General features: G+C 40.7%; 1 protein-coding gene across 1 annotated transcript in view; it reads left to right on the plus strand.

Moving 5' to 3' along the window:
• The first annotated feature begins 17,834 nt into the window (after positions 1-17,834).
• The window catches only part of AKAP6 (A-kinase anchoring protein 6), a 289,841-nt gene continuing 281,902 nt past the window's right edge, over positions 17,835-25,773 (plus strand). Inside the window, 2 exon segments of the mRNA XM_048484616.1 lie at positions 17,835-17,886; positions 22,269-22,623. Of these exon segments, the coding sequence (XP_048340573.1) occupies positions 17,867-17,886; positions 22,269-22,623 (375 nt within the window). The 5' untranslated portion in view covers positions 17,835-17,866.

The raw sequence follows: 25,773 nt of genomic DNA on the forward strand, positions 1-25,773 counted from the left end.
CATCTTATTTAAATTAATGGCAAATCTCCCACTGATTTTTTCGTTCCTGCAGGAGCTAGACTTAGGAAATCAAACTATTAACACTTGAGGCAGAAACATCATCACCGTTCACCCATTTATTGGTTTTATTTTACAAAACTGGGATCACCATTTCTCCCTTTTTCCTGTTTTTGTTCATTATATCCTCAGTGATGGATCAGATTTGATTTTCCCCTCTTCCACTTGAAGCCTGCTGGGTGAAACCTTGGCTCTGTCACAGTTCTCTCAGAACTAGCTCAACCCATTCAGAGGTAGGCAATAATAAACTACCTCTGAACATCTCTTGCCTTGAAAACCCCAAGGGGTTGCCACAAGTTAGCTGTGACTTGACAGCACATGCACACACAGCTTTGGTATGCACAAATTGACCACAATGAATTTTGTTCTGGTTTGTATACACTGAAGTTATATGTGTGGGTAAAATACAGGCATTCTCCTCTCCAGATAACTCTCCATGTATTGGGAGCATTAGTGGGTATTTTGTGCTCACAAAATGTACTATCTGTATGCATGACTGCAACTTTTATAAAAGTCTACTGTGTTTGCAACATTTATCCATGAAAATGAATGAATACAGTGGAACCTCGGTAATCGTCGCCTTCGGTTTTCGTCATCCCCAGCTGTTTTTTTGCCTCGGTTTTCACTGGGTGCCTCCGTTTTTGGCTACACCGTTTGTGTAAATTTACGCTTTTTGCATAAATTTGCTATGCCATTTGCGTAGCGCATGCGCAAGTGGTGTAGCTTCAGTTTTTGCCGGTTTTGGTTTTCGCTGAGCGTTGCCGGACGGATTACCAGCAAAAACCAAGGTTCCACTGTATGTCCATTATTTGACTAGGAGTTTCCCATCTGGCATAAAGGTATACAAATGGCAAAGAGTGATGTAAAATAGATAAAATGGCATGTCACTCTGCATTTAATAGTTCTCAGTATTTTGCACCTGAAATTGCACAAGACATACTTAAGGGTGACAAAAGCCACAGTACAATTAGCTAGTAATGAATACTGTAGTACTGTAGTCAATGTGAATCAGCTGATTTGCCTTTTTGAGTCGAAAGCTATTCTTTCTCTGTGTGCCTTTTCCAAATCATTCTATTTCTAAGTGAGAACAGCAGCTTAGAGAGGAAATGCCCTGTTCTTAGCAGGTTTGTTCTTATGAGGAATAACTGTGAACCCTGATACTTAACACCTTTCTTCAAAGTAAAGACTCCCAATAGAGTACACATCCTACTAAGATCACTTTTTATTACAGCTGATCTCATTCTCTGTGCTCTTTTTGTTGCTCCAAGTAGTGAAAGAAAACAGTCTTCTGAGTGTGTGTATTTTACCTTGACAGGTTTTCCCACTATAGTGCTTTATGTCTGCCCAAGGAGTAGGAGAGACTTTTCAGATTCCTTGATCTATGTGGTCCGAACTCTGCAAATTGTGCTTTCCAGCCCTCTGGCAGCAGAGAAATCTCTGCAGTTTGCTTAATGATTGGCAAAGATTTATTATCTGTACCATATTCAACAAAAAGATGTATAAAATAGTAAAGCCTTCCTAAAATCATGTAACCGAAAAGACCAAAAGAATAGTTTGAAACCATATCTCAAAAGCACTAATGTCTAGCAGGTCAGAAAATATAATTAAGACTCATGAGAAGCTGCCTTATTTATTTATTACTTGTATACTCTTCCTTCTCCCAGTGGGGACCCAATTAGCCCTATAAAATAGGCTGAGAGTACATGAATGATCCAAGGTCATCCAGCCAGCATACATGGAAAATTTGAATCAAGGTCTTCTAGACCTTAGTTTGATAATCATTACGCCGTATGATGCCAAAGTAGGTGTTCTTGTTTAAAACTGAGTTTGGGCCCTTTGTCCTCAAAAGACATTTTAGTGGGCATTGAAATGCCTGCAATTTTGTCTATAAAAGGTACGTGAAAACAAACAAACAAAAGGTTGGAGTGCTTGTCCTGCAAGGAAAAGTTCAGCCACTTGGTGCTTTGTGACTTTAAATTTAGGAAAAAAGGTAACTGTGCTTGGTTATGACATATCCATAGAGGATAGTTCTTTCCAACAGCTGTTAGCAATGATGGCTAATAGCCCTATTTTCAGAGAATATAAGCTACTGTTATCAATGAAGGAGAACTTCCGGACTAATGAAGCTTGTTTATTAAGCTAATTCTTACAGATTCAAGCCTATATAGCGGGCAAAATTTCCAGAAGTCTCCTGCATTGTTCAAGTAATTGGGGAGATTTTGATGGTATTCATGACATTTGAGATACCTGCAGATATAGTTCTGGAATACAAACTGCCACTGACCCAATCCTAAGCAGAGTAATATCTTTCTAAATTCTAGGATGGTGTAATGTTGCTTGGATGTCAGTGTTAGTTACGTTAGGATATCCACCCTCGACAGTAATTTCTTCCTCCTTAAGCGGCATTAATTAACCAATCATAATTGGTACTAGTACTAGTCCTCTTGCTGTGATCTTTGTCTTTATTAATTCAGTGGAAGCAATCTGCAAATCCAGAAAGCTGTCTTATTTCAGGTATTTAGTAGCAATATCTGATAAAAGCTTTACTATCAGGGTGGATGTGGATCCCTAGCCTTCTCCTGCCACTCCACTGAGCAAGGTTTGAAGCTTTCTTTCAGCTTAAGGTGCCTTCTTCCAATTTTTGTGGTTCTTCTCTTGAGGAAGACCTACTTAAGTTGGAGAAAGGCTTCAAACTCTGCTCAGTTGAATGGTAGGAAGGGTAAAACACACCTGCATAATGAGTAATATGGAGTAAATAGGATTGTTTTTGCAGAGCTGAGCCTGTGTTCAAGAGCTTAGACCAGGCTTGGCTATGGGATGAAATCACTAACATTATTTATAAGTTGCTGGGGGCAATTACAGAGAAGGGTCTGGCCTGTGGGCTTTCCAGAAACATTTTGTTGGTCACTGAGGGAAACAGGGCCAATATAATATATCTGATCCAGCAAGGATCCTCTTATGTTCACTAACATAATTGAGACTTAAAAGATCTTAACTTTGGTTTGATAATACCCAAGGTGTTGATAAGCATCTAATTTTATGATTTCATATAAAAATGGTGCCAACTTTCTTATCAATGTATTCTGCAGAAGTTTTAAGCAAAACTTAATATTTCCCTGGTTGCAACTATCAAGGCTCAGTCTAGGAAGCAGTGACCTTCAATAGGCTCAATGTGCATTTCCTTCTGTACAGAGGGTTGGATCCTCCTCCTGTTACAGACTCCTGATTTGGTCCTCATGCCATTCCTGGAGGTTTCATGTCCCCCAGGAGCAGTGTTTCAAGGAGATAGATAGGCTGCTGTGGCAGGGTAGAGGCAGAAAAACTTTTTTTCTGATGATGGAAATGCCTTGTATTATCAGTATACTTAGTCTGGATTCATTGCCTGCATACCAGTAATTAGAAGAAAAAGCTTTCAGGCAGGCTTTATCAGAAAACAGACTGGGTAGGCTCACATTGCCAATTAGGAATCAAGCACTGCTTTCAACAGTATTTTTTTTACAATTTAAACATTTTATTTCAACACATAATACAAACATAAACATGAACAGTCATGTTCATACAATTTGTATGGAGCTATTTAAATTAGTTGGGTAAATATTATTTTTTCAATATATCTTCATAACTATTAACATATTTATTTTGAAACATATATTACCTACATCTCTATTTTTCAGTTCTGATTTAACTTTATTCTTAATTTCCAACTATATAATTTAAAAAGACAGTCTGAAATTGGTCTGTTATATATAAATGATGTTAGTTTTGCCATAATTGCATATTCAGTTAATTTACTCATCCATTCATTCAAATCTGTGTATTTTTTCTTTCTTCCATTTTGCTGCATATGTTACTCTTGCTGCCATCACCATGTACTCTTGCTGCCATCACCATCACCATGTACTTGAATAACTTACTATACATTTTGGAAGATTATTTGGTAAGATATTTACAGCCTAATCCAGAGTGGGGAACTGAATCAGCTTGGAGTGGGCAGCATGGCCCTGTGGTGGTGCATTTGCCCACCCTGGGGCACTAACCCCAGCGGAGGGGCAATCATGGCAATGGGCAGCATGGTGGAGGCATTCCTGTGGGTAGAGCTGTCCATAGTTGGCTTTCACCCTGGGTTTGCAGAAATTGTGTTGTGGTTCTGACCTTTGAACATATGTCACCCTTCTGGGTGGCATAAGTCCATTGAGCCCTATGGAGGGCTGTCTGGTGGTGGCAGGGCGGTTGCACTTTTTACGCTCCCTGTGCTGCTGAAAAGCACTCTCGGGGCAGCAGGGTGGCATAGCAGTGGTGCCATCCCTAGCCACCCAGAGATCTGGAGTGGGATGACCATAGTATATTTTTCAGATTCATCTCAAACTTAAATTTTAATATCTTGCATTTGATATCTTGCAAATTTCAATATCTTGCATTTCATCATGCGTCTCTATCCAATATTTTCTTATTTTCCAGCATGTCCACGGCATATAAAATGTTGCATCTGTGTTCTGACATTTCCAGCACTTCCCATTATAATATTTATTAACTTCTATTTTATTGTTTGATGTGATATAACATCGGAAGAATATTTTATACCAATCCTCTCATAACATTTAACATTTTTCCATTATACATGAGGAATTTACCCTGTGGCTCTTTCCTTCGAAGTGAGGTTTCCCCTCACCTTTTTATGCAGATTTGGAAAGCATCCGTGCTGAGCCACCATCCCCCACCCTTTTGTTGCCTTGCAGGCTCCCCACAAACTGGCTTCAAAAACACAACAAGCCTCATGGGATGGGGGGGGAAGGAAGAGAGAAACCTCCAGCAATAATAATAAAATTGGCTCATGAGGGAAGTGTGGGGCAGAAGAAAAGACAGGCAGGAGCGGGGGGGGGGGGAAGGGTTTACTTGTTTGTATTTGGTCTGGTGTCCAATAGCTCCAGTGACAGACCATCACTAGCAAATTTTTTTTAAAAAAAAACACATCCTAAAGGTGGAGAGAAGCCAGAAAAGGCAAAGTAAGCAAAACAGACTAATGATCTCCTTCACTTTATCTGTGCTGGCAGGGAAACATTTCTAATATCCCTGCTCTTCGAAACCACAGGGCTTATTGGATCTGCAGTGCAGTGAGTTTGGAAACTTCCTGTAAGGCAGTGTATACTCACCACAGGGCAGACCACAAGGGCATAATAGGCCATTGTGTAAGCTTAAATTTATTTAGTCCAAATATTGTCCCATTGACTATGTGTATGTTTTCTCCAAAATGTTGCATCCATTTTGTCATACAATTTTATACTTGCTATGTTTTAGTATCATATAGCAATAACATGTTATGATTTTATCCTAAGAAATAGCTTGAGTCTCCAGTGATTAATTGTTCAAAAGTCATTTTCCTTCTTAATTGGTGCCTTCTTTGGCTATTTGTTCTCTCAATTTTGATATTTTCATTTTTGACAATTTGCCAGGGTTTTATTTTCCCTAGATTGTCTGTCATATTCTCATAAATTATGCAATCAGTTGTCTTCGTTGTGCTGTTATCATGGTAAACGTCAGTTGGAGATGTCACTAATGGGATTGGCAGACATATTCTGCTTTTGTATATTCCTAACAAACCATCTCTCAAATATGTATTCCATCTTGAGTTTGAATTGCTCTTAATGACTTCTTAATCCATAAATAGTTACGTGTTCCTTCTTTAATTGTTTCCAGTTTTACATTCCTTCATTTGGGATTAATAATCCAGTCTGACACCAGCAGATTGATGGTATAATTTAAACCTCCTCTTTTTTTTCCATCTTATAATATTTTAAATCCAATTCTTGGCTCCTTTCCAAGCCATATAAAATGTTTAATGTTCTCTTCTATTTGTTTAAAGTTTCTTCATCTCTATAAATTGACAACATTTCAAATCTTTAAAATCAACTTTGGTAGTATACTGGTTTTAAATGCAGAAACTCTTCCAGGAAATTATTACCAGGAAATTATTAACTTTTCCCATCTTCAAAGAACTAATTTGATATTTGTCCAAACTTTTTTATAATTATTTTTTAGAGATTATCATTTTGTTCTGTTACATTTCATTTCATTTCATTACCTTTATTGGCATAAGAAGCAACAGAACAATAATACAGATAGGAAGGAATGGTTAAGATTGTATTGAAATAACAATACACAGAAATTTTGCTACAGCCTCCAACGTTGCATTGTTCTCATTATTAAGGAGAAATACAGTTTTTTGTGTGTCGCTTGCCTCAGCTTGGTCTACCAACAAGGGGACTAGGTACTTGGCTCTGATAGACACATACAAGGGACACTGTAATAAGACATGCCAAACAGTCTCTTCACAAGCGAGATCACAAGTCAGAAGGTTAAACATTGCAACGAGCTAGTGATATAGCCTGTCCCCATTTAGGCTCAATTAACAGTTGCAGATATCCTGCCATAGTTGAATTATTCGATGGAATACCCAAAAGGGAGGGAGAACAAAATTCATTGGCCTCGTTTATCAATTCCCTGTGATCCAAATGAAGGAGCCTTTTTTTGATTGTGGCAAATGCCTCCCTTTCAGTAAGCATAGCTATATCATCAGTTGTTATCGCCAGGTCACTCAACTTGTTTTCAATCCTATGCCACCATTTGATGGAATGTGTAACTGAAAGAGCATGGTAAGAGAGACTATTCAGGTCAGGATTGAAACAAGTACGCACCCAAAATTTGAAGGTGGTGCACCAGGCTCTTGTCACCAATCGAGGTTGGCCGGTTTCTAAATGTTCTGTTACATATATTCCCAAACGTTTTACTACTTTTTCAGTTGCCATTAATAATATTATCTTCTAATCTTTTTCTTAAGTTTATGTCCAGAATAAGTTCCAAATCTAGTTATTTGTCCCATTGTATATTTCAAAGAGATATTTGGTCTACAATGTGTCAGTGGCAGGGAAAATGAAGATACTCCTAGGTTAAATCCTTCATACAACTAGTTAAAAAATATCAGGTATCAATTGGTGAGAAGACGCTTCTCTGTCTGAATAAGAGAGTCTTAATGGCAGTAAAAAGACTATCTTTATTTATTTATATTTATTTTATTGGATTTATATCCCGTCCTATCCCTGCAGGGCTGAAGGTGGGTCACAATATAAAATCAATTATATACTCATTAAAATAATTAGAAATATAAATACAATATTAAAACAATTTTTAAAAATTCAACATGAAATGGTTGATAGGTGTCAAAATCAATGGCAACAGCTGATAAATAATAAATAACCATCACCATCACCTCTTTCTCCTCCCCCTCCCCCTCAGAGGCTGCAAGGAGACGATCTAACTCCATTTGATCTGTCCGGCTAGATGGGAAAAGCCTGGTGGAACAACCATGTCTTGCAGGCCCTGCAGAATTGTGCCAACTCCCACAGGACTCCGACATTACTCGGCAGTTTGTTCCACCAGGCTAGTTAAGCTGGTATATTTCAGTTCCAATCCAGTGACCATAGCACACAAAGCAAATATCATCGGTCTTAAAACAGTTAAAAACTCTAATAAAAAGATTTGACCCCTTTAATCACACTCTAATTTCAGTAAATCCTGACATGGATGACCCAGGCTAACCCAGTTTCATCAGGACTCAGAAGCTAAGCAGGGTAGGCCCTGAGTAGTACTTGGATTTGAGACCACTAAGAAAGATAAGGGCTGCTATGCAGAGGCAGGTAATGACGAACCACCTTTGTGTTGCCTTGTGGGTTGCCATAAGTTAGCTGCGACTTGATTTTACTTTCCACCACCAACTTCAATGGATAAGGATTTTGCTACTGGTGATACCAAATAGCAAATATGAAACTACAAATCAAGATAATGCAACTGAAAGTGTAGAAATCCAGCAAATTAAATCAAGGTCCAGAATAAAAACTTCAAAATGATAATACACACAAAACAGACCCTACAACTGGTTCTGGAGGGTTTTCTGGGCTGTGTGGCCGTTCCTAATCCACCAGACCATGGCCACACAGCCCAGAAAACCCTCCAGAACCAGTTGAATCCGGCCATGAAAGCCTTCGACAATACATAGACCCTACAACATTACTGCCACAAAGATTTATCCTTTCAGATTGAAATGTAAAGGGTATTGTAGTCTTCTGTTGGCTGACATCAACACCTGTCCCCTCTGAAAAGTGAACTCTTTCGCTCATGATGCATGGCCCCATCCAAAGGGGGAGGGCCAAATCCATTGTTGGGATTGACATGAGGTCGCAATAGTGGATTTGCTCTTCCTGGGGCACTTGCCCAGAAAGAGAAGCGCATAGGCCTGTGCGCAGCTGCCATGTCTCCTCCTGATGGTGAAACACAGTGCTGAATGCTGCACCAGTGTTCCTATGCCCCTGTTACTGGCATAGTGGGGGCATGGCCAGGGGAGGAGCAGATGCTGATCAACTTCCACCTAGCTGTTGCTTCAGTTGCACTAGCGGCTAGTGCTTAAGACTTACACCACCTTTTCAGTGGTGTAAGTCCATTAAGTTCAGTGGGGGTTTCCTGGCAGCTAGGTGGGAGGTTTGTGGTTTAAGCCACCCCATGCCACCAGAAGCCTCCTTGGCGGCAGCAGGGTGGAGCGACTGTGGTGCTGCTGCTGAGCACACAACCTGATAGATGGGATTGCCTGTTTATAAATGTCAGGCAATTTAACTACTTCAACTGTTGGGCCGTTTCTGTACGGCCACACTGGAGGTTGGGTCGGTGTACATGATGCCGACCCAACCCCCCCGGGACCGTTCGCACGGCAGCGGCTGGAAGCTGCCGTTTTCCAAAAACCTCGCTCGGGGAATGAGGTGGCAAAATGGCGGCTTTGAGCCACTGGGGGGGAGCATGCGAACAGCTCCCTAGGGATGGCATTTTTGCCGTCCCTAGGGCGCTGTAAACGGCCTTTGCGGAAAGGGCCCCAGTTAGGAAGATGCTTTTGGTCACAAATTTTGTTAATAAATGATTGATAATCAGCATCAGCAGAGAAGTAGTTTGCTCTGATATCTGATATCTCATTACCCAATTTCAGGTTCTTCAGCTGAAATCAATATTTAATGTACTTTCCCCAGTTTTTATATTAACAGTTCTGGAACTGGAAGGTTTTCTGATGGACAGATGGCTGTGTAGTGCTTAAGGCTGACATTAACAATATGTGACAGTGAGAAAAAGAATTAAGAGCTCATTAACATTCGCATTATCCAGTAGACCCAACACTGATCAATACTTGCACCCTCTCTATACCCTAAAAGGCATAATGAGAATTTTTTGTTTGTTTGACACAAACCAATTACTGTTTGACACAATTACTGCTACTGAATAGTCTGGTTTATTGCTGAATTGACAAATTCTGAAGACCAAGTCAAAACTGAAAGAGAGGCCTGCTGAATTACACATCAAATACATAGAATTTTTGTATTTTGCATGGAGGGGCTAACTTCTCACTGAGCAGAAAATTAGGACAAAAGGGAACTGCCCATGTGGCAAGGATAAAATAATTGTTAAGCTGTTCTGAACTTCTGAGAAAGGGTAACTGATAAGAGTACTGCACAGTCATATTGCCCAACCACTTGTGGCTAGACATAGTCAGTATACATTGACTTTTGTTATTTAATTTGCTTAATTCAGTTTTATCATGTCCTTCCTTCAGTGAAATTGAGGGTGATATATGTGAACACGCAGTCCAAGTTGCCTTGTATTAAATCAAACCCTTGGTCTCTTTTCCATGATCTCAAGAAGTCTTTCATATCACATACTACCAGATAATTTTACCTTGTGATGTTGGGGATTGAACCTAGGACCTCCTTCATGTAAAACAGTAACTCTGTTACTGGGCTACAGTCCCTTACCTTGACGGTATAACTTACATGGTTCTCTCCTACATTTTATTCTCACAACAGCTCTGTGAGTAGCTGAGGCTTAGAATGGTTCATCCAGGACCACCAAGTTAGTCCTCTTGGCATCGATCTGAACCTGGGTTTCTCCAGTTTTAGTACAAAACATGCTGGTGCTCTCTCTCTCTCTCTCTCTCTCTCTCTCTCTCTCCAGCTGCAGAGGGCATTTCATGCTTAACAGAAAGAGGGGCATCAGGAAATCAGGCAAATGTTACATGCAGCTTATTGACTGCACTTGGAGTAAGATGTACAATTTTCTGGAAATTAATTTCTCCTGTAAGAAAATCGATATTTTGGGTAAATTTTAAATGTGAGAAATGTGTAATTTCTTATCAGATTTTGTTCTACAGCTTCAATAAAACAAAATGCATAATAGCTTTGCATGTAATATTGTACTTTTTGGAATTGTTATGCCATTTAAAAGTATAAATCCTTTGGTTTTCTACAAGCAAAATTGTGAATATTTCTCAGGACTACTGAGAAAAAGAGGCAGCTAATCTTCATATGCTATGATATTTTTTGGTCATCTGAGTGGCATAAAAAATAAAGACTGAAAATAGAAAATAAAAGTTTTATAGAAAGCTAAGGGGAATGCAAAATCAGCTGTTAAAATATACAGCATTTAATTCACGTTATCTAATTGCTTTGTATGAAAAACATTGTGGCTGATTTTTGTTAGCCATGAGAGATACTTTAATATTATCAGAGTACTATTCCTTGCCACAAAATAACAGATCAATATCTGGTAGTATGTGATATGAAAGACTTCTTGAGATCATGGAAAAGAGGGTGACAGACGAGGCTTTCAGGGACTTAACAGCCAGGTTTTTCAGGGACTTAACAGCCGGGTCCCACTCCCAAGGTGACATCTCTTCAGATGTCATGGAGAATGAAGGTCTTGGGGACGGAGGGTGCCAGTCTGAGGTGGGGGAAGATGCTCCCTTAGATGGGATCCCTTCCTTAACTGGTGATCAGCTATCCTCTCGCACTGAGGATACCCCTCGGGGAGGTGGGGGGCTCCTTGTAGTGGGTGATTCGATCATTAGAAATGTAGAGAGTTGGGTTTGTGAGAGGCGTGATGACTGCATGGTGACTTACCTGCCTGGTGCGAAGGTTGCGGATGTCACGCTTCGTCTAGATAGGCTTTTAGACAGTGCTGGGGTGGAGTCAGCAGTTGTGGTCCATATTGGCACCAACAACATTGGGAAATGTAGCCGGGAGGTTCTGGAAGCTAAATTTAGGCTGCTAGGAAACAGGTTGAAGTCCAGGACCTCCAAGGTGGCATTCTCAGAAATGCTACCCATTCCACGCGCAGGGCGAGCTAGGCAGCGGAGATACAGAGGGTCTCAATGCGTGGATGAGAAGGTGGTGTAAGGCAGAGGGTTTCAGATTTGTCAGGGAAATGGGGAACCTTTTGGGACACGGCAGGCCTCTACAACCGGGACGGGCTTCATCTTAAACAAACAGGACCCAGCCTGCTGGCACTCAACATTAAAAAGGTGGCAGAACAGCTTTTAAACTGATCACTGGGGGAAAGCCGACAGGAGCTGAGGTGACTTAGGTTGGAATACAGTATCTATGGGGATGCAGACAGAGAGGAGGTTTTCTAAATCAACCACATACAAGCGAGAACATAGCAATGTGCATGTGACAAGGGATAGTGTCTACAAAAGACTTGAGGGTAAAGCACATAAATCCCAGGTTAAGGACAGAGACAGGGTATACAGGTGTCTCTATGCTAATAGTAGAAGCATTCGACCTAAAATGGGGAGCTAGAGTTACAGAGTTTTGAAGGAGGGACTTTGATATAGTGGGCATTACAGAGACATGGTGGAATGAGGAGAACCAATTGGGATGCTGTTATACCAGGCTACAGGCTCTATAGGAAGGATAGGACAGAAGAGCATTGGGGGTGGAGTTGCCCTTTACATCAAAGAGAGCATAGTATCACATAAAATAGACAATGCAAGGGGAGCTGGTTCCCCTACAGAATCACTGTGGATATCAATACCAGGTGTGAAGAACAGTTTAATATTAGGAATATATTATAAGTCCCCAGACCAAAAGTGCACAAAGAGGATTCTGAGATGGAAAAAGAAATTAGAGGCCATCAAAAAACAAAAATGTAGTGGTAATGGGTGATTTCTATCCCCATATAAACTGGAAAAATGCATGTTCAGGTCATAGTAAGGAGAGAGCATTCCTGGATATGCTAAATGACTGTGGCTTAGAGCAGATGGTTGTGGAACCAACCAGGGGAGAGGTGATCCTAGATCTAATTCTATGTGGGACCCAGGACCTGGTGCAGGAAGTCAGGGTTGTTGAGCCGATAGGGAACAGTGACCACAATGCTGTCAGATTCAGTATCTCAGCATGCGAACAAGTGGCAACTACTAATGTAGTTACATTCGCCTTCAGAAAGGGAAATTTCTCAAAGATGAGGGGGATAGTGCGCAGGAAGCTGAAAGGGAAAATCAAGAGAGTCAAAACTGTCCAGGATGCTTGGAGGTTATTTAAAAACACAGTAATAAAAGCTCAGCAGGAATGTGTTCCACAGGTTAGAAAAGGCAGCCCCCAGTCCAAAAGAAAGCCACCATGGTTAACAAGAGAGGTTGAGGAAATTATCAGAAAAAAGAAAATGTCTTTTAGAAAATGAAAGTCCAGTTTGACTGATGAAGAATATGAGAGGGAACACAAATGGTGGCAAAAGAGAAGCAAGTTAGCTGTAAGGGAGGCAAAAAAGGATTATGAGGAATGCATGGCTGCGAACATCAAGACCAGCAACAACAAACGAATGATTCTTCAGAGTACATCAAAAGCAGAGGAAGCCAGCAAAGGGGAAGCCGGTAGGCCCGTTAGATGACAAAGGGAACAAAGGGTGTGCTAAAAAAAGAGATGGCAGGAGATTGCCAGAGAAGCTGAATGAATTCTTTGCATCTGTCTTCCACCCAAAGAGGAGAGGTGAGGAACATTCCCTGCACCTGAACCAAAGCTTCTTAGGGAGGCCGAATCCAGAGGGAACTAAGCGAAGATAGTGGTAGAAGCCAAAGAGGAGAGAGAAGTTCTGGCAGCCATTGATAAAACTAAATGTTACACCAAATCCCTGACCCATTTGAATTTGCATTCACCCAAAGAGGGGACTCTTAAAGAGAGCTCAAGCATGTAGAAATTGCTGATCTTCTCACTTTAATATGCAACTTATCCCTAGGAAATCAGGCTCCATCCTGAAGACTGGAAGATGGCCAATGTCACACCAATGCTTTAAAGGAAAGGATCTAGGGGGGACCAGCGGGAAATTACTGAGACCAGTCAGTTTGACATCTGTTTCCTAGGTAGAATTAGTAGAATCTATCATTAAAGATAAAAATTATAAAACATGTAGAAAAGCAAGACCTGCTGAGAGAAAGAGTCAAGCATGGCTTTTTTACCAGAGAGAGAACCAAATCCTGTCTTACAAACTTACACTAGAAGAGTTCTTTGAGGGTGTAAAGCAGGCATGTGGACAGAAAGAGGGTGAACCGGTGGACATTGTCTACTTGGATTTCAAAAGGAGCTTTTGACAAAGTTCCCTCACACCAGAGACTGTTGAGAAAACTCAGCAATGAAGGAATAAGAGGGGAAGTCCTCTATTAAAAACTGGTTGAGAAACAGGAAGCTTGAAGAGTGGGTGTAAATGGGAAGTTCTCTACAATGGAGAGAGATGTCAGGGAGTGGGTGTCCCCAAGGATCCCGTTTTGGGACCAGTGCTCTTTAACCTATTCATAAATGACCTGGAAGTAGGGGGGGGTGGGTATTGCATGGTGGCCAAGTTTGCAGATGATACCAAATTATGTGAAGGGTGGGTTGAGAACCACAAAAAGAATTCTGCGAAGAGCTCCCAAAGCGGGACCTTGATAGAATTAGGTGAGTGGGCTCCAGAAATGGCAAAATGCTTTGTTCAATGTAGCAAAATGTAGCAAGAGTGATGCACATAGGGGCAAAAAAAGATCAAACTTCACACTTTGCACGCGACAGGGGTCAGTGCTATCAGTCACAGACCAGGAAAGGGATTTAGGCGTCTTAGTTGATAGTTCCATGGGAATGTCAACTCAATGCATGGCAGCTGTGAAAAAGGCAAACTCTATGCTGGGGATAATTAGGAAAGGAATTGAGAATAAAACTGCAAAGATTGTCATGCCCTTATATAAAGCAGTGATGCGACCGCACTTGGAGTACTGTGTCGCCGCATCTCAAAAAGGATATTGAGGAGATAGAAAAAGTGCAGAGAAGGGCAACAAGGATGATTGAGGGACTGGAGCACCTTCCCTATGAGGAGAGGCTGCAGCGTTTGGGACTCTTTAGTTTGGAGAGGAGGCGGCTGAGGGGGGATATGATTGAAGTCTACAAAATTATGCATGGGGTAGAAAATGTTGACAGAGAGAAATTTTTCTCTCTTTCTCACAATACTAGAACCAGGGGGCATTCATTGAAAATGCTGGGGGGAAGAATTAGGACTAATAAAAGGAAACACTTCTTCACGCAATGTGTGATTGGTGTTTGGAATATGCTGCCACAGGAGGTGGTGATGGCCACTAACCTGGATAGCTTTAAAAGGGGCTTGGACAGATTTATGGAGGAGAAGTCGATTTATGGCTACCAATCTTGATCCTCCTTGATCTGAGATTGCAAATGCCTTAACAGACCAGGTGATCGGGAGCAACAGCCGCAGAAGGCCATTGCGTTCACATCCTACATGTGAGCTCCCAAAGGCACCTGGTGGGCCACTGCGAGTAGCAGAGAGCTGGACTAGATGGACTTTGGTCTGATCCAGCTGGCTTGTTGTTATGTTCTTATGTTCTTAATAAATCTAGCTCAAATTTTAGAATAAAAGGAACAATATAAATGAACATGGGTAATTGATTCTCTCACATTGTCCACACGGTCAGAGTCTATTCAGAAATGGGATTTTTTTTTATATCAGGTGGAAAGGAATACATTAAATCTAGCAAACGTGTAGGCTCTTAATTGATGTGGTATAGTTAGACATGAGAAATATGGCAGTATAAAATGATTGGCTACCAATCTTGATCCTCTTTGATCTGAGATTGCAAATGCCTTAACAGACCAGGTGATCGGGAGCAACAGCCGCAGAAGGCCATTGCGTTCACATCCTGCATGTGAGCTCCCAAAGGCACCTGGTGGGCCACTGCGAGTAGCAGAGAGCTGGACTAGATGGACTCTGGTCTGATCCAGCTGGCTTGTTCTTATGTTCTTATGAATATTGGTCTAAGTCTCCAGACTCAATGGAGAGCACCTGCTTCTTGCCTAACTCAGTAGCTCCAGCATTTCTGTGTTCAGAAATCTGTGATCAAGGCAGGTAACAGATTAAAAGTACTTAATAAAAGAACATCTTAAAAACCATCAACACCAAACAAAAGCACCTCATTAAAATAATTAAAACCATGTTAAAATACACATGCCTAAACAACACATATACAATACAATAGGATACATTCCTAAAAACAACAATTAAAACATAGGATAGGGACGAGGAATCTCATGAGGGAATGTGAGGCAAAACAAACAGGTATTCACTCTCTGGTAGAAGATGGCAGAAGAAGGGGACAGGTGAGTCTTTGTGGGGAGAGAGTTCCAGAGTTTATTGCCACAACCAAGAAGGCCCTCTCCTTGCTTGCCACCTTTCTAATCTCAGAAGGCAGAGGCACCTAATACATATGCTGTTGGATAGGTTTTTAAAAGAGTAGGCAATTCCTCAGGTATACTAGTTTTAAACCATGTACAGCTTTAAAGGTCAATGCCAGCACTTTGAATTAGGCACAGAACAGATTGGGAGACAGTGTAGATAGGTCAAGAACAGAATGATAATGGTTCTTACAACCCACTCCAGAGTCCAGACAACATCTTGGCTGTAGTATTCCGAAATAACTGAAATTTCTGAACACTTTTCAAGGGTAGTCCTACATAAACTGCATTGCAGTAATATACTGCAGTAATTTAATCTAGATGTAGCCGGGCATGCATCATGATCGCCAGATTTGTCTTCCCGGAGAAGGTAGCAGCTGGCTAACCAGTTTAAGCTGGTGAAAGGCTCTCTTGGCCACAGCTGCCTCCTGCTTATCCAACAGTGGGTCCAGGGTGCTTTCAGAATACAGAGCAGTTTCTTGAAGGTGAGTGCAACCCCTTCCAGAATGGATGACATCTTAAGTCCTATGGCAGACTTTCCCTTCTCCTGTAAGCACTGGTTTATTAGTCTGTACCCCCTGCATAACTACCTCCAGGCACTGCTTCAGGGTTTTTACAGCCTTCCTGGCAGAAGCATGAAATTGACCTGAGGATCATCCACATATTGGTGACAGCCCAGATCAACTCTCCAGATGACCTCAACCAGAGGTTTCATGAGCATAGCTAGCTGAACATCGTTAAAGAGCATAGATGAAGCCTTGTGGGACCCACAAGCCAAAAGGGGTTAAGCACCACTTTTTGAAACCTATCTTCCAGGTAGGACCAAACCCACGGCAAAACAGTGCCTTCCAGTCCCTACCAGGAAAGGCATTTTAGAAGTATACTATGATCAGTGGTCTGGAAAATCACTGAGAGGTCCAAGAGAATCAATAGAGTCACACTCCCTTGAAAAAGCGCAGGGGGAAACAAGAGCTTCTGCGAGCTTAATCTGGGTAGGGGCCACAGTAATGTTTAACATACTATCACTTCTAAAATTGTATTGGTGGCCAAACAGGATGAATCTGAGGCTAACTTCATGCTTGGCTCTCACTGCTGTTTTCCTAGTACTATATTACGTTACTAATCATGAGTCTTGTCCTATTGACTGCATTGATTTACACTTTGTAATCTGTTTTACGTCTCAATAAGAAAAGTGAATCATCAATAAAGTAAATAAAAATTAATTTCATTATCTAATGCTCTAGATGGTTTTACACATAAACCGTCATAGTACACATTTGAACATTAAAATCCCGTGTTTTTAAAAACATTTCACTCATTCTAAAAGGGATACTAATTTATTGGAGGGTTATTTTCAGTGCTCCCTGATTTTTTTATTTTTGTGTTTGAAACCCCCCCCCCCCCCCCCCGCCCTCCGGATTTTCCTTTCCCTCTCCCTGATCTCCTGCTTCTCTTTTCTGGAGATCATCTTATCTACAAGAACGTTTGCATGGCTGAACTGTAAGAAAGATCAGGTGCAACTCATGAGAATCAATTGGTCCATTTAGCTAGATGAGATAATTATTATATTTTTATTATTAGTTGCTTTCTGTTAGTGTTTTTTTTAATGGATTTATCATGCCACTAATATTTTTGTTTATTTCTTAAGTGCTGTGATTGTATATTATGGATAAATCATCCAGGCTATTTCTACTGACATACACAAAAATGACTTACAGTGAATCAGCCAGCTGAGTTCTGTTTTGGAATAGGCAGCCTTTTGGTGGAGTGACAAGGAAGCTAAATCCGTTTAGCTGCATGAGATAATGCATGAAAAAGATACCTTTAATGACTGAATTATCCTGAGTGGTTTCAGGGTTTAAAACAGTTGCAGCTGTTTAGTCTCAAGCTCTCTTATCTACCTCAAACATCAATTTCAGTAGTGTGGGACTGTAAACCTTTTCATACTCTTTTAAACACTTTAGTGGTATTGTAGTCATTTTGTTGTGTTTCAGGCTATCAGGGGAGTTACACTTTCAACAAGAACTTGGTAAGTTTCTCTTGCTAACAGGGCACAAACATAAGGCTTCTATTTATACGACTGTGCCAGAATGAGTTTATGGCTTAGTGCAGAGATGGCAGGAGGGTTCCCTTGCTCTGCCAGATAGAGCACCAGCGGATGACGGAAAGGACAAGGAGGAGGGGATTGGTGCTCCTGGATTAGCATGAAGAATGACAGCCAAGGAAGACGCAGCCCGAGGATGCCAGTTCTCTCGAGAATGTGTGTGAGATCTTTGTTTTCATTTTGTGCTAGGTAGTTGGATTGTGGCTGCTTTTGATTCTGGCAAAAAAAAAAGATGCATTGAATTAGTTGTTGTTCAGTCCCTTCTGTCTTCATATATTGTCTTTTCAAACACAGTTGGGCTTTAGGGGAAAAGCTTGAAAGCTTTGCCCTTGTTAGCAAGCATTGGTCTGCCTTGATTATGCTTTTGAAGGCACTGAGCTAAGTAGGAATATGATTGGTTTTTTTGTTTTATTGCTGCTTTTTGTCCTTGGCAGTAGCTTAGTGTGGTTTTGCTAGAGGTCCAAGAATTGTCTCCATTTTAATAGCTGCCTGCATAATGGTGGCCCTATCTGGAGAGCCTCTGCAGACACTTGCGTAAAGAGAAAGCAGGTCAGTGATTATCAAGACTGCCTAGGGTCAAAAGAATCTTTCCTGGATTTAAATACTTTTTTGAGTCACCTGGGGGAGCTCTGTTGATTTGTTTTATGATGTTTTACAGTTTTTTTGTTGTTGTGAGGCACACTGAGAGCCCTTGAGAATCTGATGGAGAGGAGCAGTTTCATTTAGAGCACCTGCTGTTCAAGGGCTCTGTGCTTCCTTGACTACTGCTAGACGTTCATCCATGAGCAGTAATTAATTTGCTGGGAAGTCATGCTCATTTTGGCAACTGTTAATTGTCAGCTTAGTGGGCCTAAGAAAAATCAGTTCATAGACGAAATTGGCATTGATGTTACATAAGAAATCTTAAAATACTGTTCTTCATTCAAACTGTAGAGCAGAGGCATAACGTGGGGAAATGGTGCCCGGGGCAAATGTTTGATGCAGTGTGGACCTGTAAAGTCCAATAAATGAAATGAAATGAAATGAAATTAGGTTATGAATTTTAGCCTCATTCAAATTATAAAAATGCCAGCATTTTAATATTTACAGATATTCAGGTGATATCTGTTGTGATATTGGGAACTCATTAGGCTGGATTACCAGGTTTTAGTGGAACAGTAACATTCAGTTGTTACCACTTCATGCATATGTTGTGGATGTTTTCCACTGAACACCAATTCTTTTTGCAGCAGAATTCCTGCAGCTTGTAATGCAGAAAATCTAACTTTGCTTTATTTCTAAAATGTGGCTCCCCAAGCAATGGACACTAAGTAGGTTACTGAGTCAGTAGAGTGGAGAGTCACTCCAGGATCTGGGAGTTCCAGATCTGAACCATCTTTCTGCCAAGACAGTTTGCTAGGTGACTTTGGGCCAAGGGTGGTGTTAGGATAAAATGGAGGAGAACAGTATAATCTCCATTGGGTCTCCACTGGAGAGGAGGGCAGGGTATAAATGAAGTAAATAAATAATTTCTGCAATGATGACAAATAAGAGTTGTTTTTTATACCCCACTTTTCCCTACTGAAAGGAGTCTCAAAGAGGCTTACAATTGTTTTCCCTTCTTCTTTCTACAACAGATACCTTATGAGGTAGATGGGGCTGAGTGAGTTCTGAAGAACTGTAACTAGCCCAAGGTTAACCCACAGGCTGCATGTGGAGGAATGGGGAAATGAATTCAGACTTCTTGTGTAGGAGCAGGGAATCAACAATATAGCTGTGAGAAGAATGTATTTGCCCTTCTTCTAATGATCCTGCACTGCACACTGCAGTGTGCACTTAGGAACCACTCCAAAATGAATGCAATTTGGGCTTATGCCAGTCTGAAGATGAAAGAATGCTAATATCTTCATTTCTAACCAGACAGATTAAAAATACTAAGTGAATGAGGTTGCTATATCTGAAGCAAATGATTAAATTTTGGGTTAACTTGTAACCATTACTGCAACTTGTGGAGTGATATCTATCCCAATCTTGTTGTAAACTGATGATGCAGTCCTTCTCTCTAGCTCCAGGGTAGGCCTCAATTGTCTCCTTACCTGCTGCAATGATTTTTGCACAAGCAATATGTCAGGAGCTGTCAAGTCCTGATGGGCAAAATCTATTTGACCCCTCTACCCATTAATATATAGAAGGTCTATCCGACCAACAATTTTTTTCTTATCTTTTAAACAATAGTTCTTCTGCTATCTCTAAAATGTGTTATGTCATTAAATTGCAACCATGATTGTATTGACGTTTGTACAGCCTTGAAAAAAGCTGACTCAGCTCCATGTGCATTGATAAACTAATAAGAATTCGTTACCTGACTGGTGTACATTTGTATATAGTTGGACAGAGTGTAGTCTACTGTGTGTACTTGTGACACTTGGTTGTTGGCAAAACACTTTGTCAGAGAGAACTGCAAAATAAAAAAGCCCTCCTGTGGGAGTGACATCTGTTGTCGTGTGCTTTGCTGGTTTGCTGACACAAACCAACCACTTTACTCCTGAAAGGCATTTCCGTTGCTGGCCTGACATAATAGTCTTGGTTTGAACTTTGAGAAATCCAAGATCCTCATATTCTCAAGGACTTGGAGACCTACTCACTAGTCCTTAAATGGTATTTCCCTGGACCAAGTTAAGGAATTCAGATATTTAGGGCTGCACTTCCATCATGGAACAGGTTGGGTAACTCATTGGGATGTAGCGATCTCGGCAAGCAAGAGCAGTGTTGCAGTGATAATATGCTTTTTCTATAACAGGGGCCACAAATATGTCCTTACTGCCCTTTAGGCCAGTGATGGTGAACCTTTTCGAGACTGAGTCCCCACATTGCAACCCAAAACCCACTTATTTATCGCAAAGTGCCAACACGGAAATTTAACCTGAATACTGAGATTTTAGTTTAGAAAAACAGTTGGCTCCAAGGCGCATGTTACTTGGGAGTAAGCTTGGTGAAGCAATTATGCAACGCTTTGAATGGGCAAATCATGACCCTAGGAGGGTTTACTTAGAAGCAAGCCCGATTGCCAGCAACCGAGCTTACTCCTGGGTAAAGGATCATGCCCAGGCCAGCCTAGGTGTGTGTGGGTGTGTGTGTGTGTGTGTGATTTTCCACCCCCACATGATGAACTCTGTGCATGCATGCCCACAGAAAGGGCTCTGAGTGCCACCTCTGGCACCCATGCCATAGGTTCACCATCGGTGCTTTAGGCCTTTAACGCCAAGGTAGGCCAGCAGTTGCTCTGTGTTGTTCTGTGTTGCTCATATACAGCAGTTGCTCTATATAAATTTGTTCTTGGAATCGCTCAGTTGAACGTATACAATCCTGCTTCCTATATAAGTTACTCGGTTTGCCACATTGTGTGCCCTATGCTGTCCTTTGTCATGAAACTGGGCATATATTTTATATATATAATATATATATATATATAATATATATATTATTTTAAAAAATATATTATTAATATATATATATTATTTTTTAAAAAAGAAACTGGGCAACACCTTTTAGAGACCAGAGCCTGGGTTGCCTCATTTAGGTTCTGGCTACATCTCTGTTTTAACTTTGAGGACCCAAACCAGTCTCTTGTAGATTTTCAAAATTCTGACTGGTGGATATTAGTAGAACAAAAATATTAACATTGGGATTTACACTAGAGTCACTAGCTATGCTACCTGCTGATGAAATCTTTTGCTCCTTAAAGTCAATTGGCTCATAAAGATGTAACAGCTTTGGATGGTATTGACTAGGGTTGGCGATTTGGATTGGCCAAATCAACGATTCGGTCCGAATCGCCTCCGATTTGGGCAGATTCGGACTGAGCCAGGTCTGAATCAATGGTGTTTGATTCGGAGCTATCCAAATCAATGCTGTCCAATTTAGCGCCATTACCGAATCAGGCCTTGGATGGCTCAACTCATTTTTTAAAAAAGCCCTCCGATGAAAAAACCCTTCCCTCCCAAGTCCCCAACAAAAACCTTCCCTCCCTTTGCCCCAAGTGTGCCCCTTGCTTGAAGTGTGTTGCAGAATGGCTTCATTTTAAGAGGTGGAGGTTTTTCCGGGCTGTGTGGCTGTGGTCTGGTAGATCTTGTTCTTAACAAGTTGCCTGAATCTGTGGCTGGCATCTTCAGAGGCATATCACAGAGAGAAGTCTATTACACAGTGTCCAGTGACTGAGCAGGCTTCATGTGTAGGAATGGTGGTGAAACACAGTAAGCCTCTTCAAGAATGTAGGGAATGACTTGTGAAATCTTAGAAGATGATGATTGGATGCTGAGAATGTATGGGGTCCCTAGGATGCTTAACTTGAATATTTTGTGCTTCAGCCACTACTGTTGGAGTTGAATTTGTCATGTTTATTCACATCTTGCTTTTAATGCAAGGCAGAAGCCTGCATACACCTATCAGCTAGCTATTAAAATAATAAATTATTAATAAGCAAATGAGTTGTGCATTTTAAAAAAAGGTACACTTAATTTTCTTTTAAACCCCCACTTTTCTTTTTATATGTACTGCAGATTTGGGAAGAATTATGGTCTAGAACTCCCAGTGTTAGCCATGGAAGTAGCACTTTCCCCCATCATGTCTCAGGAACTGGATTCTGTAGCTACCGATGCATCCCCAATGGTCCTCAACATGACCCCCAGCACTGAACAGGATGGCAGAGAAGTTGGGATGAAAGATCTTGACTCCGGGCAGCAGTATGAGAAGCCCCCTGCTCTCCATACAGGAGCTGACTGGAAGATAGTGCTCCACTTACCTGAAATTGAGACGTGGCTCCGGATGACATCGGAAAGGGTCAGGGATCTGACATACTCGGTGCAGCAGGACTCTGACAGCAAGCATGTGGATGTGCATTTGGTGCAACTCAAAGTAAGCTTAAATATTAGTATTTTACTTGCTGGGTAACTTCTTTATATATGGCTGGTTGAAATGACGGAAAAGGAGAATACAACAGATTATTTCAGCACACTTATGCTTATTCTGGTGAAATAAAAATTCCTGAAGACAAGTGCAGCATCACACACCAATGCCAGGATGTTACTTCTGACATGACCAGCGAGCGATGTCATCATGTTAGACATGAGCCTTCACCCCAAACTCTATGAAACCAGAAGTTTTATCATGGTGTTGACACGATACCAATCCATCCTCCCTTCTCCCCCCTAGACTTGGCAAGTGGTATCAGGACGAGAACAGAGGCTGGTCAGTGGTCTCCCACCAAAGTAGCAGACTTGTCAGCCCCACTGAGCATATCAATTTATCATGCTGAATGCAGACACCCATTTACTAAGTGCTATACAATCATGATGTTAAAATTCTAGTCAATTTGTGGATGAAAATTACAAGTAACAACTTTATCCATATTCTTGCTTCAGCCATGGTAATGTATGCTAGGTTGTACATTATCACCTTATCCAATCAGGTTATTTGTTTCACCATGGACCACAATAATGATAAATGTAAAGAAAGAATCAAAATTCCAATATTCTGCTTCATACATAAGGGCAACAGGACATCTTACTGTATATACAAGACAAAAAGAGCAGCATTTCCGGATAAGGTTGCCAGCTGTGGGTTGGAAAATTCCTAGAGATTTGAGAATGGAGCCTGGGAGGGGAGTTTTGGGGAGGGAAAGGATCTCAGTGGGGTATAGTGTATAATGAGTCCACTTAGCAAAGCAACCATTTTCTCCAAGAGAACTGTGAACTATGGAGACCAGTTGTTACTCTGGGAGATCTCCTGTTCCCACCTGTTTGGGGACATCTTCTACTTTACTAGGAGGCTGATAAGTTACTCTCCACTGATGAAAATTTGATGTATAATTTTTTTATGGGATCCAAGCCAATTTTTCTCAGATTTGCACTTATATTTTAGCCTATAATATCTAAGATATAGCACATCTAAGTTTTAGATATATCGTATCTAAAACTTGTAATGGATGACTGATTTAGCCCTGATGTAGCTCTTTCTATGTCAGACCAGTGGCAACCCCCATCCTAATATGGAGCCTTGGGTTTTTTCAGGTTTTTCAAAAATCTCTGAATTTTTTAAACATGAACCCAAAAAAGTATTTTAAAAAATGGTGCAATGTGATGTGATGTCGCCAGAGGGATCAGTGGTGACCTGGTCCTTGCACGACCTTTACCTTTTTAATTAAAAAGCAAATGTTCCTTTCCAACTTTTCAGTACTTCAGAAATTTTATTCAAAATTTGTGCTTTTTCATGCATAAAAAGATGCAGAAGAAGGGGGAAGGGAAGAAGCTTTACAACAAAGATTTGAATAGCAAAGTTTTCAAAATGTACACTATGAAAAGGAAGCTAAAACATTTTAAGTAGAATAGCCATTACAGTGGAAAAAGTGTAACTGAAGGATATTTTCCAGCTGTTTCTTTTTTTGAAGGGGTAGTTTGAGGTTGCTTGGACTCCAGTTACATGGGCAATTTCTGATTATGTAACCATGTAGCTTTCACCCGGAATATGTTGGAAATATGTTTGCATTTCAGTTAAGGAAAATTATCCAAGTGTCCTTGAGTAAACTCATTAATTTTGTGAAGTGACATGCATTTGTTTAAGATGGTGATTATTTTACATGTGACTGTACTTACTCAAAAGGAAGATGATCCTGAATATGACGACACCATAAGAACATAAGAACATAAGAACATAAGAACAAGCCAGCTGGATCAGACCAAAGTCCATCTAGTCCAGCTCTCTGCTACTCGCAGTGGCCCACCAGGTGCCTTTGGGAGCTCACATGTAGGATGTGAACGCAATGGCCTTCTGCGGCTGTTGCTCCCGATCACCTGGTCTGTTAAGGCATTTGCAATCTCAGATCAAAGAGGATCAAGATTGGTAGCCATAAATCGACTTCTCCTCCATAAATCTGTCCAAGCCCCTTTTAAAGCTAAAAGAGAAGTTATATATAAAAGCCAAAAGAGAAGTTATATATAAAAGCAGATGACCCTGAATTTAAAATGAGTCCTCCTAAAAAAGACAGCAGTATGAACAAAAGCTTTTTGTTCATAGTAGTAGGGTTGCCAACCTTGGGGAGCGGGGGCCGGAGATTTCCTACCCTCCGCTCATTTTTATCCTTGTGACAACAATGTATGGTGGATTAGGCTGCGAGAGTGTCACACCCAAAGTCACCCAGTAAGTATGGATTTGAGCCTGGGATTCCTGGACGATCACCCAGTCCACAGCACTACACTAAACACTACACCACATTGACTGTCAGTAGTTTTGTAGTTGGCCCTGAAGCAAAACACTAAGACAGTCATCACATTTCTGTCCAATAAATGAACTACTTTATATACCTTGAGAATCTCACAATGAACCTTAGACAAATAAAAGAAGACAAACATCCCTCCAGGGAGCTTTGACAATAATTTTACCAATTACTTTTATAAAAACAAAAAAAATGAACTCAAATTTTAGACTTTTCTTTAGTGCTCCCTTGCATGCCATGTTGAATTTTAATAATTCTGTTATATATTACCAGTGCTATATAATTACCATCTTTAGAAAGAGGAATTGCTGCTGGCATGGTTACTAATGAGTGATTTCTACTGTACAGAACACCAGAGTGCCATCCTAAATAGAATTACATTCTTCTAAGATTATTGCAGTCAGTGGGTTTAGATGTAATTCTGATTAGTATAACATTGTTAGATCATGCAAAGCAGTGAGGAAATGGCAAATACAGAGGCTGCTGACAACTGGAACTATTGGATTTGTTTTAAATTATACCAGTATCTTTTCCTCTTCAGACTTTGGGTGAAGTTGAAGAGATTTGTAAAGATACAAATTTTAATAACATTTAAAAAGGGCTATACCAAAGCTCTTGCATGTAATTTTCTATAGAATAGAATTAACTATATGATGTTGATGAACTTTAGTTGAAAATAGGTTGATGCTGTAAATATGTTTTCACAGAAAATTCACATGAAATAATTTATTAGAACATTCATGTCTTTCAAAGAACCATAGTAAACTAAGGAACCATGGCAAAGCATTGCTATC

This window comes from Sphaerodactylus townsendi, linkage group LG02 (assembly GCF_021028975.2).
Source record: "Sphaerodactylus townsendi isolate TG3544 linkage group LG02, MPM_Stown_v2.3, whole genome shotgun sequence".
Classification (NCBI taxonomy): Eukaryota; Metazoa; Chordata; class Lepidosauria; order Squamata; family Sphaerodactylidae; genus Sphaerodactylus; species Sphaerodactylus townsendi.